Consider the following 12,266-nt stretch of genomic DNA (forward strand, 5'->3'; position numbering starts at 1 on the left):
ACTTTTTTATGGATAAAATGCATTATAAAAGATACAACTTTCTAGTTTTACATTATCCTAAAAGAGTAAAACAAAATACTGTTATTATAATCTTATCTGCTATTATACTTTTAAAAAAGAAGACCTTAAATTTATTACGATATGTTATTTGATACCTAATTTTAAAGTATTTTTTATGTAATAAAGTTGTTTAATTTATATTTAACTAAGAATATTACTGAGAACATTGCCCAATATTTGGAGAATTTTCTAAAATGTCTAATTTTTTATTTGCATTTAATTTCCTTTTTGCCTGTCGTAGCTGGTGATCAGAGTCCACATGTCTGATGATAGCTCTAAAACAATGATGGTGGACGAGAGGCAGACCGTGCGACAAGTGCTGGACAACCTGATGGACAAGTCCCACTGCGGGTACAGTTCAGACTGGTCGCTGGTGGAAACCATCTCTGAGTTACAGATGGGTTAGTAATCCCAGTGCTTCAGTTACTTTTTGATTTCTGTGTAATTCCCGTTTTTGTGTTGACCAAAGCACCTTGAGACATATTTTATATATATTTTTCTCCTATAACTATGGCTTTTTACATGATCTTTTTTTCAAGTATTTTGAGACCCCTTTGAATATGAGATTTCTAGTTCACTCCAGATTTTCTTTACGTGAAATATTTGACATTTTTAACAGAGGCAAATATTTCAAACACAGAAAAAAAGAGGAGTAAGATAAAAGATTTTTGTATTATATCCCAAGTCCATGAACTTTTTTACCAAACAGGAAGACATTTAGGGATTACTAAGAAAGTTCTATGATTGAACAGTTTATGGAATATTGCATCAATATTTAATATCAACAAAAAATCACATGTAACTCAAGGAAACACACTGATATATGAGTAAAAATATGAGTTTATTCTTTTTCTTTTCTTTTTTATCTCTGATAAAATCTTGCTAGAACAAAGTTTTAAGGTAACACAGTAGTATTTCCTTTCAAATAAGAACTGCATACACCAGCACACTTAACTAAAGCGCAGTTTATCATTCCCATTTGTACTGAAGTCATTATACCAGCGTAGGACTCTCAGGGGAAACAAACAGCACAGGTTTCTTATTTTTAGCTAGGTATACTAAGTCTTAGTTTCTTAAGATATGTAGTTTGTTAAGGTGTTTTCTAATTATAAACGTTCTAATTTTTTATATCATCAATGACTCTTAAAAAGTGTTAGTGGTATGATTACAGAAACCTTGCAATAATTATTTTATTAGACTTTATTGAATCCGTTATCAATTTTAACTTGCTATTTTATTTAAAATATTTGTTTGTATTTCTCCCGTTACTTACTATCTTTAAATATTCAAAGCAATTTCCAGAGAAATAAAAATTTAATTATTAACCCACTCTCAGAACATATGTACACAATTCCCAAAACTAAATCATAAGTTATTAGAACTTCATTAATATGTATAAAAATAAGTTTTCAATATTCATCTATATTTGTTCTTAATGAATTAGAAAATTTGTTTAGTTCACAAATGTAGTAGTATCATGGTACACAGAAAATGTGTGTATTTCCATGGCCATAGCTTGAAACTTATATTTCTGTATTACCTTTTATATATAATTGACCATGGTGTCTTATTTAATCATATGTGGCACAGTGCTTCAAGTACAGCATGAGGTCAACTCACAGATACAGAGATAAAACTGATTGGTTGCCAGAGGGGAGGGGTAAACAGGGCGAAGGGGTTAAGAACTACAAATTGGTAGTCGCAAAATACGGAGTCACGGGGGTGTGAAGTACAGCACAGGGGACGTAGTCAGTTAATACGGTAATAAGTCTGTACGGAGCCAGGCGTGCACTTGAATTATCAGGGGAACCACGTTGTGAAGTATTTGGTTGTGTATCCACTATGCTGTGTACCCGAAACTAATAAAAAATAATAGTAAATGTAAACTAAATTGGAAAATAAAATTTAAAAAAAAGTATACTATGTGATTATTCAGAATTTGCTGAATGAATAAAAGAAAACAAGGGACTACTAGGAGCCCAAAATAAGATGGTGGAAACAAATTATACATGTAAACTACCCAGCTAAACAACAAAGATTATTAGAAAGGATGAATAAACAAAATGTAGTTGTTTGCTATTCAGACAAGACCTAGTACCTAAAGACATATAAAGGTTGAAAATAAAAATGTGAAAAGACACTAACCAAAAGAAAGATAATTAACTATATTAATATCAGATAAAACAGACTTCAAGCAAAATGCATTACTAGAGATGAGAACACACATATTCGTCAAGAAGAGACCACCTTCTAGGTTTTAGCCAACAGTATTAAAATGTATAAAGCAAAAATTGATGACTACAGGAGAAATCCATAAGTCAGCCTTCACAGTAGAACCTTTTCAGTGATAAGTACAACCAAGCAGACAGAAAAGGATATAGGAGATTTTAAAAGTAATTTTTTTTGATCTAGGAATGTTCAGTATACTACCTAATAACAGAAAAATATACATTCTGTTCAAGCAGAAAGGGAATATTCCAAAAATTAAGTATGAAACCATAAGCAACTCTCAAGAAATTTCAAAAAACGATGGAATGGGAAAAGGCTGAAAGCTGAAGGAAACCTAGAAGTCAGAAGACCTAGTTCTAGTCCTGATTCTCCTGCGTAGCAGCTGTGTGACCTTGCTGAAGTCACTTACCTCTGTTAAGACATGTTCCCTTATTTGAAAATAGGTAGAAAACCAATAACTTCTAAGTGCCCAGGGTTGTGGTGTCAGTAAAGATTTTGCATTTCTGCTGTGAATTATTTTCCAAGGTTTCATGTCTCTGATGCCATTCTGGTGAATACTAACAAAATATTGATATTTTATTTTGGGACAGAGAGAATCTTTGAAGATCATGAAAACTTGGTTGAAAATCTTCTTAATTGGACAAGAGATAGCCAAAACAAGCTTATATTTATGGAGCGTATAGAAAAATATGCACTTTTCAAAAACCCACAGGTAAGACTCAATAACTTGTAGAGGTTGGGATTTTTTTTTTTAATCCTCACCTGAGGATATGTTGATTGGTTTTAGAGAGAGAGGAAGAGAGAAAGAGAAACATCAACATGAGAGAGAAACACTGATTGGTTGCCACCTGTATGTGCCCTGACTGGGGATCAAACCCACAACCTAGTTATTGTGCCCTGACCAGGGATCGAACCTGCAACCCTTTGGTCCACAGGACAGTACTCCAACCAACTGAGCCACCCGGCCAGGGTGAGGTTAGGATTTTTAACCTCTTATTGTTATAGTACTTCTTAGTACTATTCTTGTATTATTCTATTACTGCTAAGTTAATAGCGTTAAAAGACTGGAATCCGCCTGACTGGAACACTGTGGTTGTAAACCCCCCTGGGAGCACTCACTACTACTGAGGTGGAAGGACTGCTGGGCCCAGGTGTCAAGGCTCAAAGGAGCTACCAGCCCGCAGAGCCAGATGGGGTGAGCCTGTGGAGAAATAGGAGTAACTCCAAAGAGTTACCAGGTTTCTGCTCTCTCTAAAACAGAGCTGTGTTCAGTAGCTGTTTGTTTGGTTTGTTTCTTATCCCTCAAAGAAAAGTACTTGCATGTTTAAGTTTTTCTACTTCAGCCATTATCCAGTTTACACTTTCTTTGATTTCTTTTTTAAGTTATTTTTTTGATCACAGTAACCTTGATTATAACTCATTCCACGTTCTAGTATATGTTACCTCAATTTATTTGGTATCTTTGCTTATTCTAGAATAATATTTGAGTTAATACTTCCTATTGCCCAGATATTTTATAAAAATCAGGTGAGAGAACAACCCCAGTATAAAAAGTAGTAATGAGGAAAAATAGTAACAGTGTTAAAGGTACACAATAGTTATCTTTCAGGTGGCTTAATCATGCAACATCCTCACTGGATATTTTAGTGAAGATTACCCATCTGGGAATACCGACGGATCTTTTTTATGGATGATTGTGAAAATTTTTTCATAAGGTTTATAATTAGACTTTATAGATTAGTTGAGTCACCCAAATGAGATTATGACAGTCTCAGAGAATTTTGGATTTCTTCTATAAAAGCCAGAACATAGATTAAATTTTCTGCATTTGGATCTGTTAAGCTCAGCATATTTTAAGGAAATTTGCCTTCTTTGTATACTTAATAATTTGAGAACCTGTCACGTCCTGTAGGTGCAGCTTTCATTAGATACGTGGAAACACATTAGCCAGGTGTTGCACGTAGTGTCACCTCAGGGTTTGAGGGAGACGAGTTTATAGAGTGGTTCTACCAGAGACGTGGGCAGAGGTGAGAGGGGGGCCAGAGCTAACCATTCAGTGGTGATGCCCACACACAGGTGGCTTTTCATAGAGTGTCCCTTCTCACTCTGCACAGGCGGAAGTCTCCGCGGAGTTGCTGTGTCTCTAGAAGCAATCACATGTGCACTTGTGCCAAGGGAATAATAGAACACATGTGTCCTTTAACTTTCCTTCATTCATTCTTCCAGAACTATCTTCTGGGGAGAAAGGAAACCGCTGAGATGGCTGACAGGAACAAAGAGGTGCTGTTGGAGGTATGATTTGATTCTCCACTCCCCCATCATTCTTTTTCCTTGCACTTGATCATATTAAAAAATTAAGCACATTTTTTTGAAGTATGTCAGTGCAGTATATGTATTTTTGCAGTTGTAGCTAGAGAACACTATGTTCTTCTGTAGTCTGATGGAGAGAGTTCAACTGTGTGAATGTTAGGCCACTGAAGAAGCTTTTAAAGACTTCCTTTGCCGTGCAGTGTGCTGGCGTGCTGAAAGGAGCAGGAGCTGTTTGGGGCTGATGGGTGAGAGGAAAGGCTGGGCAGCGGAGCCTGTGACGGTGCTGTTTTATGGTGCTGGACATGTAATTAGCTGTTCACAAAATAGTTCAAGCCTTAGTCTTACATAACTGTATTTTTAAAAACATAATCATTTCTAAAAATACATACGTTTCCTTATTTTGAAGAGGAATAACACAAATTCAAATATAATTGAATTTTTGGCTTTTTAGCTTTTGCGGATACAAGGGAATGTTCGAAAATCTGAATAAATCACTTTCTTAGCAACAAGGCAGTTAGGACAATGAAGATCAGCACTCAGCTTTTCATATGAAACTCACTATTAGTAAGAACAATCCTCTGTAATTTGTAATTCTTCAGTACATTGGGGAGAGACAATTTAGGCTCAAAATATATTAATATTTAGTGAACATTTCTAAAACTCTTTTACCAAATACATGATTGCTTTTTATTTTAAAGTTAAAATTGTTTCTAAGTATAGGTAGAATTCAAAATTTTTAGTTTGTTTACATTTATTTCACTTTATATTTTTTTGAGATTTTATTTATTTATTTTTAGAGAGATGGGAAAAGAGGGAGGAAGACAGGGAGAGAAACATCCATGTGTGATTGCCTCTCTCAGCCCCCTACTGAGGACCTGGCCTGCAACCCAGGCATGTGCCCTGATTGGGAATAGAACTGGCAACTCTGGTTTGCAGGCCGGCACTCAATCGACTGAGCCACACCAGCTAAGGCTCGTTTAATATTAAATGTTTTAAAACTAAATGCCCTCTTTGTTTTAGAGTCACATAAATTGATAGAATTTTTAAATTGCGAAAGTTTAATCATTCACTTAGCATGTTGCTTTCTTTTAAAGTATATTCCTACTCAGCTTGACAACTAATCTAAATGTGTTAATAATTTAACAAAAAACAAAGTTCAGTGTTTATGTTAGCTCTGACACTTTCATTAAATGTATTATAAGTATGCTGTTTACAAATTCATTTAAGTGCTATTATATGCAACTCATTAACATTTCATCTTAGTTTCTTCAAAAAAGTTTTTAGGTAAAAGTTCATAGGGATTGCCATAGTAGCTCCACAATAAATCCATATTATGTTTAGAACAGAGAATTCTAACTGAGGTAAAATTAGCAGCATGTTATTTTTACAAAGTCATTTTGGTTTAATTACATTGTCATGCATTTCACAGGTGTAAACACAACTTTGTTATGAGAATGCAAGGATCATATAAGTCTTTCCTATGTATTTTCTTATTTTAGGAATGTTTTTGTGGAAGTTCTGTAACTGTACCAGAAATTGAAGGAGTCCTTTGGTTGAAAGATGATGGCAAGAAGTCCTGGAAAAAGCGTTATTTTCTCCTGCGAGCATCTGGTATTTACTACGTCCCTAAAGGAAAAGCAAAGGTGTGTCCCCTTCTGCTGGCTTTTAATTTGTAGTGAGTGTGTTGCCAAGGCGAATCTAGACTTTGATTTGTTTCAACTTCTGTAGGACACGCAGAACATTGCTTTGCTTACTGATATGTTATAAAGAAGAAGAAACCTGAAAATGTTCTCTCTCTGGTCAGTAGTTTGGCCCATCTCAGTTCTCTTGCCAAATTTGAACCATACTTTTATTTATTATTTTTGGAACTTCTAAAAGAGTGGTTTTTTGCTTGTTGTTGTTTGGGGAAAATAGCTGTCTGGGATTATAGCTGTTTCAGCCTTGCTTGGGTGATATGCTTCTTCCGAGGGCCCCCTTGGTTCCTGTCACTTCTGTGCTTACTGAGGGCCAGCACTGTTTTAAGCTCCTTACAGCATCACTGCTTCCGGTCTGTATTGCCATCCTGAGAGGCTGACCCTGTTTAACTGGTGAGGAAACCCTGATTTGAGAAATGCTATACTTGATATATGTGTGTACAGACACTGAACTATGTTTTCTTGCTCTTTCCAAAGAGCTCTATTATACTGTATTGTATATAATGTACTATCCAGCGGTGCCTAGCCTTTTTGGTACCACGGACTGGTTTTGTGGAAGACAGTTTTTCCAGGGATGGAGGGACTGGGGGGAGGGTTTCAGGGTGGATTCTACTGCATTACATTCAAGCTCACCTCCTGCTGTGCAACATAGTTCCTAACAGCCACAGACTGGTATTGGTCCATGGCCTGGAGTTTGGGACCCCTGTTACACCATATGAAGGGGCACCTCCCAAAACTGGAATTATCTTCAGGGGGACTTGTAGTACAGGCCTCCCCGACTAGGTGAGTGATCTAGGAACACATCTGTATCAGTGTGCCAGCTGGTATTGTTGTGAGAAGCTGCATCTGGCTTCAGTGGGTTTTATTTTAGAAGAGACTTTCAGTGAGTTTGCCCATTTCTTGATGGGTGATTTACAAGCACACCACCCCACACTGCACTGAGTGTACAGCAGTTTTTAACCAAAAACTGCACTGCCTCTGTGCCCCACCCTCCCTATTCATGCAGTCTCACCCCAAGTGGCTTTTTTGTTTCCCTGGATGAAAAAAGTCCTCAACTTTTTGGAAAGTCCTCAACTAAAAGGAAAACGTTTTACCAACCTGGAAGAGGTAAAACAAAGAAATGGCAGAAGCACTGAAAGGCATCAAAACTGACAAATTCAAAAACTATTTTGAGCAGTGGAAAAACATCTCAGTAAATATATTGCATCAAATGGAGAGTACTTTGAAAGTGACTGAAGTTTAAACATGTAAGAATAAATACACCATTTTTTTACAAATAAATTCTGTTCTTTTTTGGGGTTCCCCATTGTATTTAAAGTTTCTTTAAAATGCAAGTCTTTTTTCCAAGCAAGTCAGTGTTCATTGTAAATGGCAAGACAGTTAAGTAAGATGGCCTTTTTTGTTGCGATATAGATTGAAAAAGAAACATTTTTAGGAAATCTCACTGTCTTCTGCAAAAGAGCAGTAATTTTTTACTTGGTAAAGTTTTGATTTTTCTACTGGAAACTGTTACCAGTTATGATATTTGCTTGCTTACACATTATCATTAAATCTCCGTCTGGGTGTTTTTTATCGTAGGTCTCTCGGGACCTGGTCTGCTTTCTCCAGCTGGACCATGTGAACGTTTATTACGGACAGGACTATCGGAACAAGTACAAAGCCCCTACAGACTACTGTCTGGTGCTAAAGGTAAGCATGTGTCTCTTTTCAGTAATTTTAATATGATGTTAGACATAGAGCGGGTTATTGGACACATTTTAGAATAGTTTGGATCTTCAGTGAGTATATTGTTCTTGCTTTTTTCCCCTGTAGATTTTTAAAGGAATGATGAAGGATAATGAAAAGAATAGTGTGTTATATACCACAGCTGGCCCTTACCTAAGTAGCCTTTATTATTAGATTGATGCTGCTAAGAAGTGGATGCTAGGTTGTAAACTTTGAGTCATAATATATAAAATAGATTGGATTATAAAATTGAGACTTTCATTGAATAACAGGCTTATCTTAGGAAATCTTAGATCAGAGCCAAATGTGAGACACAGAAATTTTGTGTGGTTTAGTTTTTCTCCTGTACTGTCACTCAGCAGAACTATCAGAGGGTATTGTGCCCAAGGTCAAAGTGGACTGGTCTCATCTGGTCTAGTAATAAATCGTTTTTGTCTCCCAACCCCCAAATACTACCCTGATAACTTGCATATGTCTGAACTGATTTTAGGGGGGGGGGGTTCCTTCTTGATCCAAATATGTGAGCTGCTCACACTAGTTATACCTGTACTTTGAGAACTGACGTTTTTAGTGAACTTTCAGTGATCGTTGGGACACTGATAAAAACAACTTTTAGCCCTAGCTGGTGCAGCTCAGTGGATTGAGCACCAGCCTACAGACTGAAAGGTCGCTGGTTCGATTCCTGGTCAGGGCACAGGCCTGGGTTGCGGGCCAGGTTCCCGGTTGGGGTGTGTGAGAGGTAACCAGTCACACACTGTGTTTCTCTCCCTTTCTCCATCCCTTCCCTTCTCTCTCAAAATAAATAAAATCCTTTTAAAAAAAAATCCAGGATAATTACGGAGATGATTATGCCTTTCTCACTGGCCTCCCTCATAGTAACCCCTTGGTAGCTACTTAGGCCTACTTGTTCATGTCATTGTCTGCTTCTGCTCTCCTGGGAATTATCAGTTGGGTTTGGGGCAGCAGTGTTTGTTTAGGATTTTTGGATAGAATTTTTATTGCTTTGATAAAATTAGGTGTATTATAATGATAACCCTTTATTAGGTAATCCTTTCTTAGAGAATACCATCTTATCATTTAAATTACAGCAACAAATAATTTTTTAAAAGTCAGTAGAAATTAGCTTAATTCAGCAGTTTCAAACTGAGGTCCAACATCCTTGGGGAGTCTTTGGGGACCTCTCAAGGGGTCCATGACGTCAAAATCACTCTTCAGATAGTGGTAAGATGCTATTTGCCTTTTAGACTCTCCTTCTCCACAAATGTGAGATGGAGTTTTCAGAGAGGTTACATGACATGTGATGATATCTTTGCTGTCAGGTAGTGGAATGTATATTTGTATATTCTTGTGTTTTAATTTTTTCTAAGTTTTAATTTCTTACAAGGTGAATTATCAGTAAACATAACCCATATAAATGAAAGTTATTTGGGGATCTCGTAACATGAGGACAGTAAGAGTTGTTTATTTTTAATGGCTCAAGATTGTCAGTGAGAACCCAGATTCTTTCCATGATTCCCTGTTCCATCTTCTGCGTATCACCTTCTTCTCAGGCTGGCTCGCTTCACTGCCACAGATGGCCACTGCCGTTCCGGGCATCACGTGCTGACCTAGAAAATCCGTTCATCTGTCGATGAACACTAAGGTTGTTCCATATCTTGGCTACTGTAAAAAATGCTACAGTGAACATAGGGGTGCATACATCTTTTAAAATTAGTGTTTTCATGCTCTTCTAGAAATACCCATGAGAGGGATTGCTGGATCATAAGATAGTTCTATCCTTAAACTTTTAAGGAACCCTTATACTGTTTTCCATAATGGCTACACCAGTATACAATCCAGCCAACAGTGTATAAGGATTCCTTTTTTCCACATCATCACCAACTCTTGTTATTTCTTGCAGTATTACTTTAATCCCTTTTGCAGCATACATAAAACTCCTAGGTTAAAAATATTTTTCTTCTGAGGGCTTTTTTTGAGGTTTAGAAGGATCAAAAGTTTTGGAATGGGTGTGGTGTTACATATTTTTATTTTTTAACTTCTTACAAATTAGTTGAGGGAACTAATTTAAAAGCATGTATGTGTTTGCAAAGTAATAAATGGTTAGTATATACACAGTGGTTTTCCATTAGCACTTGGACTGTGATTTTAGAGCATCGCTTTTAGTCATAGAGTTTTAGAAAGTATCAGTCTCAATCTAATTTTTGACATAAACAGAAAAAAGTCATCTAATAGCACAATACTAATCCAGAATTTCATGGTCTGGCCAAAGATGGAGATATAGGTAGAAACACTTCATTTCCTCACACAACCAAAAGGACAACAACCAATTTAAAAACAAAAAACAACCAGAACTCCCAGAAAATTAAACTCCATGGAAGTCCAGCCACCAAGAAGTTAAAGAAGAAACATTCATTCAGACTGGTAGGAGGGGCAGAGATGGGCAGCTGGGATGGAGAGGATGCAAGGCAAGGCAGCAGCTCATGGACAGGATCTCCCACATTTGCATGTGGGTAAATGGGAGGAAGAACTGGGGAGCAAGACAAACTGGGTAACCCAGGGTTCCAGCACAGGGAAATAAAGCCTCAAAACCCATGACTGTAAAAACCTCTGGGGATTGTGGCAGTGGGAGAAGCTCCCAGTCTCACAGGAGAGTCTGTTGGAGAGACTCACAGCATCCTAGAACATACACAAGCCCACCCACCTAGGATCAGCACCTGAAAGGGCATAATCCGCTTGTCCGAAGTGATGGAAAGTGGGGAGAGAACAGAGAAGCTAGCAAGTGGCACTGTTCCCTCTCTGACCCCTCCCCAACATACAGCACCACAACCCAGCAAAATGGGTTGCCCCTCTCTGAAGAATACCTAAGGCTCTGCCCCTTGCAACATAACAAATGCACCAAGACAAAGAAATGTGGCCCAAATGAAAGAACAGATCAAAACTCCAGAAAAAGAACTAAGTAACAAGGAGATAGCCAACCTATCACATGCAGAGTTCAAAACACTGGTAAATCAGGATGCTCACTGAAACGACTGAGTTCAATCGCAAAATGGGGGAAGAAATGAAAGCTATACAAACTAAAATAAAGGGAAATATACAGGGAACCAACAGTGAAGGGAAGGAAACTGGGACTCAAATCAAGATTTGGAACAAAAGGAAGAAGTAAATATCCAACCGAAATAGAACAAAGAAACAAGAAGCAAGAAAAAATGAGGGGAGGTTTAGGGCAAGTTGTCTGGGACAACTTTAAACGTTCCAACATCCAAATTATAGGGGTGCCAGCAGGAGAAGAGGAAGACCAAGAAATTGAAAACTTATTTGAAAAGATGATGAAGGAAAACTTCCCCAATCTGGTGAAGGAACTAGATATGCAAGTCCAGGAAGCCCAGACAGTCCCGAAGAAGTTGGATCCAAGAAGAAACACACCAAGACACATCATACTAAGTTACCCAAGATTAAAGATGAGAGAATTTTAAAAGCACCAAGAGGAAAGGAGAGCTACTTACAAAGGACTATCAGCTGATTTCTCAAAAGAAACCTTACAGGCAAGAAGGGCTGGAAAGACATTCCCGGTCATGAAAGACAAGGACCTGAACCCAAGATTACTCTATCCAGCAAAGCTCTCATTTAGAATGGAAGGGCAGATAAAGTACTTCCCAGTTAAGGTCAAATTAAAGGAGTTCATTATTACCACGTCCTTATTATATGAAATGTTAAAGGGACTTATCTAAGAAAAAGAAGATAAAAACTATGAACAGTAAAATGACAACAAACTCACAACTACCAACAACTGAACCTAAAAACAAAAACAAACTAAGCAAATAACTAGAACAGGAACAGAATCACAGAAATGGAGATCACCTGGAGGGTTATCAGTGGGGAGGGGAAGAATGGGGGAAAAGGTACAGGGAATAAGAAGCACAATAGGTAGGCACAAAATAGACAGGGGGAAGGCTAAAAATAGTATAAGAAATAGAAAAGCCAAAGAACTTACAAGTACAACCCATGGACATGAACCTTTAAGGCCTTGGGAGGAATGCTGGAGGGTGGGAGGGTGCAGGGTAGAGGGGGACAAGGGTGAGAAAAATTTGGGACAACTTTCCTCCCCTTGTAATAGCATAATCAATAAAATATACTTAAAAATGGTCATCAAGAACTTCATATTCTTAAATGCTTTTATTCTCAAAATTTTTGCCTTCCAAATAAACATCATTTTAAAAATGAAATAATAACCTTTCTGTATAGCTATTC

General features: G+C 37.4%; 1 protein-coding gene across 4 annotated transcripts in view; it reads left to right on the forward strand.

The window, feature by feature from the left end:
* RAPH1 (Ras association (RalGDS/AF-6) and pleckstrin homology domains 1) overlaps nucleotides 1-12,266 on the forward strand; it is a 94,426-nt gene that overhangs the window by 65,297 nt on the left and 16,863 nt on the right. For all 4 annotated transcript variants that reach the window (XM_036023001.1, XM_036023002.1, XM_028509934.2 and 1 more), the window contains 5 exons: nucleotides 302-461; nucleotides 2,880-3,001; nucleotides 4,516-4,581; nucleotides 6,099-6,242; nucleotides 7,872-7,982. In XM_036023001.1, coding sequence (XP_035878894.1) covers nucleotides 302-461; nucleotides 2,880-3,001; nucleotides 4,516-4,581; nucleotides 6,099-6,242; nucleotides 7,872-7,982 — 603 coding nt within the window. The remainder of the gene's footprint in view (nucleotides 1-301; nucleotides 462-2,879; nucleotides 3,002-4,515; nucleotides 4,582-6,098; nucleotides 6,243-7,871; nucleotides 7,983-12,266) is intronic.

The sequence above is a fragment of the Phyllostomus discolor genome, chromosome 4 (assembly GCF_004126475.2).
Source record: "Phyllostomus discolor isolate MPI-MPIP mPhyDis1 chromosome 4, mPhyDis1.pri.v3, whole genome shotgun sequence".
NCBI lineage: Eukaryota > Metazoa > Chordata > Mammalia > Chiroptera > Phyllostomidae > Phyllostomus > Phyllostomus discolor.